The sequence below is a fragment of the Centruroides sculpturatus genome, unplaced genomic scaffold (genome assembly GCF_000671375.1).
Source record: "Centruroides sculpturatus isolate CEXI.00-Female unplaced genomic scaffold, Cexi_2.0 scaffold1585, whole genome shotgun sequence".
Taxonomy (NCBI): Eukaryota; Metazoa; Arthropoda; class Arachnida; order Scorpiones; family Buthidae; genus Centruroides; species Centruroides sculpturatus.
Genome location: NW_019386001.1, coordinates 23,566 through 32,554, shown reverse-complemented (window position 1 = coordinate 32,554; position 8,989 = coordinate 23,566). Strand labels below are relative to the sequence as shown.

The following is an 8,989-nucleotide window of genomic DNA, read 5'->3' as shown; positions in this document are numbered from 1 at the left end:
TATTTAATATTTTCTTAATTCTTTCAAATATCTTAGGGATATACCTTATTTTAACAAAACTTTTCTCTTTATCTATTAAGTTTGATTGTTTATCTATTTCCAATTTTTTTAACCATTTATCCAATAGACTTTTTGGATAATCATTTAACATAAACATTTTTATTATTTCTTCTTCTTCTTTCTCTTGAGTTTTAATTTCACTAGTTCGTTGTCTTATTTTATTTATATACATTTTAAATATATTATATTTCATACTTATAGGTGTAATAGATTTATAATTAATTGTTTTTGGTATTTGTATAGATTTCACATATTTTTTATAAATTAATTTATCACTTTTTCACTCTATTGTTATATCTAGATAATTAACACTATTTTGTTTCTCTGTTTCTATTTCAAATTTAATATTAGCTTCATTTATAATTCTTTGTTCGTTCGTTTTCCTCGTATCATATATTATGATACAGTCATCTACATACCTGTTATAAAATTCTATGCCTTCTATGCTTTTAATTTTTTCATCTATTTGTATCATTGATATTTCAGTCAATTTTGGACCTATGCAAGTACCCATAGGTATTCCATTCTTTTGGGTATAGAATTTATTTTCGAACTGAAAATAGTTATTTTTAATTATAATTAAACATAATTTAATTATCCAACTAGGTATTTTAATTCTTAATAATGAAGAAATTAGTTATAACTATAATTAGGTTAAAAATTATTTATATTATAATCTATAAAAATTTTTAAAAATAGATTAAACTTATTAGAAGTGTCTAATTATAGCATTAGAAATGTAGATGAATTGTTAACAAGATTAAAAAATCTTACAATTAATAAATATATGAAATTAATATCTCTTGATATAGTAAATATGTATCCTAGTATCACAATAGAAGATATAGAAAACTCATTATTAAGAATTAAAACTCCTAGTTGGATAATTAAATTATGTTTAATTATAATTTAATTATACAACTAGTACGACTTTCGAAAGGAATTAAATAAAATTGCACTCCAAAATACGTGAACTTCTGCCCTGCTTGACTGTGGGTATCACTTAATACCCAGTAGTGTTTATATCTGGAAATCATGGGTTAATCTCCAGACATAAACACAACTGGAAGTGGAAAACACAGTAAAAACTAATTTATCCGACCATATCATATATTTCCATGTTTTGAATTATGCAATATTATACACGCTGTTTCATATTTAGAAGTGTGAATGTTTAAGAGATTTCGCTATAGCAGCCCTGCCATTTATACCGGTATTATCTCTATGCAGTACAGATAGGAGTTTTCACTAACACTAATATTTATTCACCAAAGATTATATTTTTTGGAAGTCTGTTAGGTCCGTAATATTCGCACTCCAAAAACAGGAAAATACATTTCTCAACACAAAAAGTAACAAAATTTTACGTACAGAGATATAAGCTACGTAAAAAAAACAAGGCGGTTCCTGAATTTGCACGTGTTTTAGGAAACGTTCAGTTTGACTATGCACAACAAAGGGTGTTCGATTTATTTTGTCCAACCTCTGTATAAGCAGCATATTAATAAATAATCTGAAAACTAATAAATATTATTGAAGTAACCTATTTGAAGAAACCTATGAAGTACACAATTTACATTTATTTAAAAGGGTCCTTAGCCATTTAAAATGATTTCTTCATGCCCTAGTTGTAGCTTTAATTATTCAAAAAAGCTAAGGAAATAATAGTATGGTGAGTAAATGTAACCTTTTTTTTTAATGCAAGAAATATCAATTCCTCCTATAAAAGATAGACGTTTGATTTAAATTTTAAACTTTGTGTAAATTTTATTCTATATTATTTGTCGATTTAATGAAATCTTTTCTTAAAGGCGTTTAATTGTTACTTCTATGGTTGCGTGGAAAGTTAAGAAGAAAACTCGAATATGATTACTTCTTGTAAATATTCTTAAGTTTCAAATTGAACATATCCTGGGTCAACGTCAAGTATATTTGTATATAAATATTATTGATTAATATTACCTAATAAATATAACTGAAGTCGTAAAAAAGACTACTGCACCTACGTCCAATATACTGTACTCTTTTACGATTTTAGATGATTTTATTATCTGAAAATGACAAATGTAATTAACTTATTTTTCTGATACTAGGAAGCAGATATGACAATTGTTCCATTATATATTACTTTGGATCGTTATTCTGCTGTGGAATTTTCTACATCAATAGCATTTCAGTCAACCGTTTTTATTGTTAAAGCTCCAGAAATGATTTCAAACTGGAAATCTATCGTAGCTCCGTTCTCATTTATGGTAAGAAATTTTTGTCTGAAAACTAATAATTTGACAGTGATTACAATATTTATGTATTCTAGATATGGATATTTATAATTGTCACTGTGATTGTATTTGGATTGTTTTTGCACAAAGTAATAGAAAGAGATTTAACTGCACAAGATATTCAAGTATATTGGCCAAGACATAAAGTCTTCTGGAATTTATTTTGCACTTTCTTGTATAAGGGTAAGATCATACATTACCTTCAGGCAATATTACCATTACTTTCTAAATTGAATTTTGGGTTTTCAGGAATGAATTTGAATTCAATAAAGAAATTCAGATCCAGATTTCTGATAGGAATATGGTGGTTGTCTATCCTCGTTCTAGTCTCTAGTTATAGCGGGACTCTAATGTCATTCATGACGTATCCTTTACATAAACCTGTTCCAAAAACATTCGATGAATTAGCAGCTTTCGTCATTAAAGGTGAATATTCCTGTGGACCACTCGGAAAAGGTGCTTTATGGCTGTCTATTCGCGTGAGTAATACTATCGTTCATAAGTATATAGTAATAAATAAATATTGAATATTTTCACATTATAACTTAGTAATCATCTTGTCAGAATTCGAAATTAAAGACAGCTGAAATACTACGAGATAACATCATACGAAACGACAACTTTTTAGAAGCTTCGAGAGCCATAGAGAGAGTAAAACAAGAGCATTTCGCTTTTATACAAAATAGATATGTAATGCGAAAGTTAATCAGGAAACAAGATTTACATAAATACGTAATCTCGAGCGACTCATTTGCTGTATTTAGTGAAGCTTACGGAATGAAGAAGGATTTTCCTTTTTCAAAGAAAGTAAACAATATGTAAGCCATAGTATTGTTTTCGTATTTTACTTATTTTAACCATACTTTGATATATTTATATAAAATTTCTTTTCTTCACAGCGTCCATCGTCTTCTCGAATCTGGAATCGTGGAAAAAATCGATTACTCTGAATATTCCAAAATGATGATACGTTCAAAATTTCAACCTTTAGCAATCGATGATATTATTAGCCCGCTATTATTACTCGTATTGGGTTACATATTGTCTCTTCTGTGCTTAGTTATCGAGATAATTTATACAAAATTAGTTGCTTAATAATTCTGCTGTAAATTTACTTAGTATTATTCACAGTTTTATCGAGTGTTTGCTGATTTATCCTACAAACTTTTTATTGCAGCATAAAGCTTCCAATGCAAAACTTTCTTTCTCTCTTCTTTAAATTTTGTCCATATTAATTTTTTACTAAGTCAGTAATAATGCACACGATTAAGATAGTTCAGGAAATGAACTTTTACCATTATGAAAAACTACAATAAAAATCTTGTATTTCATAGAATTAACACAAAATAAGAACATCGTTTTCTAAATTTTTAAAAAAATTTCAAAACGGAAAAGAAAAATAATTGATAATTCAGCACTCTTCTTGTATTGAAAAATATTGCATGGTGATCTCTTGGAAATGCATACTGATCTTTAGCATTTGGCATTTAAAATATTTTTTTTTCTAGTAAATAAAACAGAATTTACGAAAATCTTTATGTTGATCAACCTTTGACTTAAAAATAATGTAACCTAAAATCAATTATTAAACAAGAGTTTTCATTATTTTGTGCAATCTTGTATTTTCACTACGAATGAAATTAATGCTGTAGTACAATGGTTCCCAATTAGTGGTACGCATATTCCTGTGAGGTACGTGAAATTGCATGAAGGGGTACGCGCAGCAATCTAAAATCGGTCGACTTAAAACTTAAATGCATCAGATGAAGCAATTAAAAAATAATGGGTGGACCATCAAGAATTCGGCAATTTACAACATGTTGTCGAATACACAAATTCTTTTATTTATAACTAAAAATATTCTCAGAATTTCATCAAAAAAAATGTATTTGTGACAATACCTGAATGAAATTCTTACGCAAGAAACAAAAATTGTACAATTAACATAATAATGTTAATTGTACAATTATCATTATTATCATATCAGCGAAGCGGCAATAAATAATTACTACCATTTTGCACTACATATCTCTGCGAGAGCGGATTTTCGGCCATGACATCTAAACATCGTCACCGATGTCAACTCGAAGATGACTTGAGACTGAAGCTGACCAAAAAGCAACCAAATTTTACAAAGTTGTGCAAAGAAAATTGTTCAAATTTGTCGTATTAAAATTAAATAATTTTATGTTATTTTCATTATTATCAGAATAGTATTTTAAAGGTAATAAATGTAAAAAAAAAACTTATTTTATTTATCACTAGCTGTCTGTCACTACCCACAGCTTCTCCAGCATTATATTATATTTTCTCGCAGTAAAATGTAACCTATGTCCATCTCCAACATGTAAGCTATCTTTATTCCAAATTTTATTAAAACCTGTTCAGCCGTTTAGACGTGAAAAGGTAACAGACAAATAGCCATAATTACCTTCAAATTTATAATACTAGTATAGATTAAGCGATTTACTTAGAGATGGCGTAAAATTTAAATTCGGTCCAGAACAACCAGAAGCATTTCAAAAGTTGAAGGACATACTATCACAAAGTCCAGTTCTCTATATTTTCAAGCGTGGTGCTCTATTAGATTTATATACGGATGCAAGTTGCCTCGGGTTCGGAGCGGTTTTGCTACTACAAGCTGACAACGGAAAGTATTACCTGATCGATTATATGAGAAGGAAAACACCATCTCAACAAGAAAAATATAACAGTTACAAGTTAGAAGTACTCGCGGTAATTGAGGAATTGAAAAAATTTCGGAACTATTTGTTGGGTTCCAAATTTAAAATAATTACGGACTGTGCTGCTTTTTAACGAACACTCAGAAAGAAGGAGCTTACTCCAAAATTAGCAAGGTGGTCTTTATTACTTGACTAATTTGACTATGAAATTGTCTGTAGGAAAGGCACCATATGAAGCATGTGGATGCACCAAGCCGCAATGCAGTTTTACTAATTACGCGTTCATCCGACTAAATAACAACAAGAATTATTTCTGCACAGGATACTGATGAGGATATATAAAAGCTCTTAAGGATTCAGCGGGAAAAGGAGAGACAAATGACTATGTACTGAAAAATAATGTTTTATATAAATACGAAAACGTATTAGAACTGTACGTTGTATCCAAATCGATGCAGATTGACATAATCAAACACATACATCGGAAAGGTCATTTTGCAACAGCGAAGACGGAGGATCCTCAAAAATGCAATTTTTATATCCCAAACGCTAGAAAACACATAGAAATGTCATACTGAATTGCGTCGACTGCATACTATATAATAGGAAAAGGGGAAAGGTGAAGGCCTATTAAATCCCATACCAAAAGGAGACAGTCCTTTGAGCACATACCATGTAGATTTTCTCGGACCACTACCCTCAACGAACAAAAACTACCAGCACGTATTAACGGTAGTAGATAGTTTTACTAAGTTCGTGTGGTTTTACCCCGTTAATCAACAACTACACGAGATGCTTTGGATAAGCTGAGGATCCAACAAGCGGTATTTGGAAACCCGTCTCGTATTGTCTCGGATCGTAGTGCTTTTACGTCCAAAGAATTTAACGATTATTGCACCAACGAGATGATTGAGCACATTACGATTGCCACAGGTATTCCTAGGGGAAATGGACAGGTAGAACGTATGTATAACACCTTGATCCCCGTTTCGGCAAAAAACTCGCCCAAGAAGACGCTACAAAGTGGTACAAATATGTTTCGGACATCCAAAGAATCATCAACAGTACGCCAACGCGTAGTACGAGATAAACACCTTTTGAAATTTTGGTCGGTACCAAAATGAAAAATAAACAAGATCTAAGAATAAAAGAGATTGCGGAAGAAGAATTTTTAAATTGTACGATGCAAGATAGAGACAAGATTCGAGAAGATGCCAAACAAAACATCTTGAAACTACAGGAGGAAAATCGTAAATCCTACAATAAGAAAAGAATACCAGCTCCCAAATATCAGGTCAACGATCTTGTTGCCATTCAGAGAACTCAGTATGGGACAGGACTCAAACTAAGACCTAAGTTTTTGGACCTTACAAAGTTACCTCGACGATGCCTAGGGACAGATATGCGGTTGAAAAAATTGGTCATCATGAAGGACCCAATGTGTTTGTTACTGCAGCTGACCACATGAAGCCATGGCCCATTGTTCTTGACTGACATCAAGAACTTTTCCAGAACATTTCTAACCATGTCTTTCTTCTTGTGTTTAATGTGTTTTTTGTACAAGTGTTTTTAGTCTTTCGTTAATCTCTCCGAAAAAGGGTGAAACGCGATCTGCCGACGAGAGGTGAAGAAGGAGGCCGGTAGGGGGAGTCGAGTAGAGAGAAGACGACGGTTAAAAAAAAACAAGAAAGAGAACATCACGAGAGAAGCGAGACGACTGTTAAAGAAGAACGCGCGGAAAGACAAAAGACGAAAAAGAAGTCCTACATTTGTTTCCCATAATAATCACAATATTTTTATGTAATTGGTATTCTTTAAAACGTTCCTGTTATCCAAATTGTTCTTATCGCAATTAAAGTTTTTCAAAAACAAAAAAAAAGTCTAACATATATTATGAAGACTTACACAAAATGTATTTATAATTGTTTAATTTAAAAATTTTAACTACACAACTATTGTATTAAATAGATATAAACAATAGGTTTCTAATTGCTCGACCAATAAACAAAGCGGATGTGTCATTTTTTTGTTTACTGTACGTCCCAAGTTACGAGAAATAGAATATAAAACAGTTATTTATAATTTTTCTGTGTTATTAAAATGCACAGCTGTTCTCTAGCTATTCAAACTGTGAACAATGATTTTAATTTTAAAATTTATTTTGATGTCACAATAGACAATTATTATATAAAACCCAAGTATTGTATAAAAGCACGAGATTTGCATTATTCTGAATAACACTATTCTCGATAAAACATTAATTTATAATAAAGTTTATTAATAATGTTCGATTGAAATAACTTACAACTGTGCAACTATTGTAATATTTTTTAGATATGAATACTACAATTGTATATTCCAGCACGGTATCTAAATTTAAAAAAGAAATTATGGCCTACTTCAAAAAATAGTAAGTTTCGTGAATAGCAATATTGAATGTAATAGAATCTGAATTATAATAAAAAAACATTAAAAATATTTAAGACCATGCAATCAATATATTGAAATCATTTTGAGTTATAAACGCATTTCTATCATTTGGTGAAAATTTATAGCGATTTCATTATTGTTTTTCCTTCTGCATGAAGGTCCGTGCAGACCAAGAGAACACATAAACGTCCGAAAGAATATTTCGGACGATTAATGGAAAATGGAACGTGGACTGAAATGGTAGGAAGAGTTACAAGAAAGGTAAGTAAAATAATTATATATTATACTAAATTGAAATATTTATCGTCGCATTAGATAAACTTATTTACGCATTTATAAACAATTTGTTTTTATTTATTACTACACACGATGAAACTTTTATTAATTTATCCAGTATAATATCAAGAAAACCATTCGTATGTAAGAAAAAAATGTAGTGAAATGTTTTTCTTCTATATGCTGATTAATTAAATCTTGCAATTAGATTAATTAAGAGACCGATTTAATAAAGTAACACAATGTAACAGAAAAGCGATCGGATATTATGATAAGTAGGCCTATATTTAACTATGGTTACTGTACAAGAAAAAGTATATTTGTTTATTATAAAAATATATACTAAATATTAGCTAAAGGTTAATGAGAATTAAAGTAAATTGTATTTTAATTCTATAGTAAAGATTTTTTTAAATTTTAATTGACTTATGTCTAGTAAATTCGTGTAATTTGATTGGTAGTAGCTTCGAAATCAGTGTTGTTAAGACATTGGTATTTACATGTGCCTTGTTTATACCAACTAGGCACATATTGTTGTCAAACAATGCCTTGATCAAAAATCTGTATAACAATACTTCTCTAAACTCGTTACTCTCTGTTTAGATAAACCGTATATTTTTGGACAGTAAATTTGTTTCAAATACTCTGGAAAATTCAGTGTTATCTGATTTCATTTATTTTGAATTGACCTGCAAAAAGTTTCTATAAGGAATTAGCCAGTATTTAAAATTAAGATACGTGACAAAACTCAGCAAATTGCATGCATAAGCATGCTGTCAGACACATCTCTATGACCTGCCACCAGTATTGAGTGATGTTTTCATGTAGTCATCAGTAAAAGTTATAGAAAATCACATTTCTATTGCACTGATAGGTTTACATCCCAATTAAAATAAGTGATAAACAAGGTTATAAAGTTCATATTTAGATTAAACCCCGCGCTGTTTATTTTTTCTAAAGGCAATTTTAATTCTGAAAATACTTTAAGGAATTAAAGTGTGTAATATAAGTTGTACACGGAGATCAATATAATATTGGCACAATTTACATAGAAAAATTAATTGCTATGCCAAACATGAATGAAATTTTTAATAGTGAAATTTGGATATATTTAGAAAATCAAAACAAACAGAAGGAAAACACAGGAATGAGACAAAATAATCCGAACAATAACAAAAAATTACTTTTTGTTTATTATCTCCAGACATAAACACCGCTGGAAATGAGAAACACAGTAAAACTTGATTTATCTCACCAGAT

The 8,989-nt window shown here is 29.9% G+C and overlaps 1 protein-coding gene across 1 annotated transcript in view; it reads left to right on the top strand.

Moving 5' to 3' along the window:
- The window catches only part of LOC111613043 (glutamate receptor ionotropic, delta-2-like), an 11,025-nt gene extending 6,886 nt beyond the window's left edge, over window positions 1-4,139 (top strand). The window contains exons 5-9 of the mRNA XM_023354346.1: window positions 2,154-2,312; window positions 2,375-2,522; window positions 2,589-2,818; window positions 2,892-3,157; window positions 3,239-4,139. Of these exons, the coding sequence (XP_023210114.1) occupies window positions 2,154-2,312; window positions 2,375-2,522; window positions 2,589-2,818; window positions 2,892-3,157; window positions 3,239-3,434 (999 nt within the window). The 3' untranslated portion in view covers window positions 3,435-4,139. The remainder of the gene's footprint in view (window positions 1-2,153; window positions 2,313-2,374; window positions 2,523-2,588; window positions 2,819-2,891; window positions 3,158-3,238) is intronic.
- The last annotated feature ends 4,850 nt before the right edge of the window (window positions 4,140-8,989 follow it).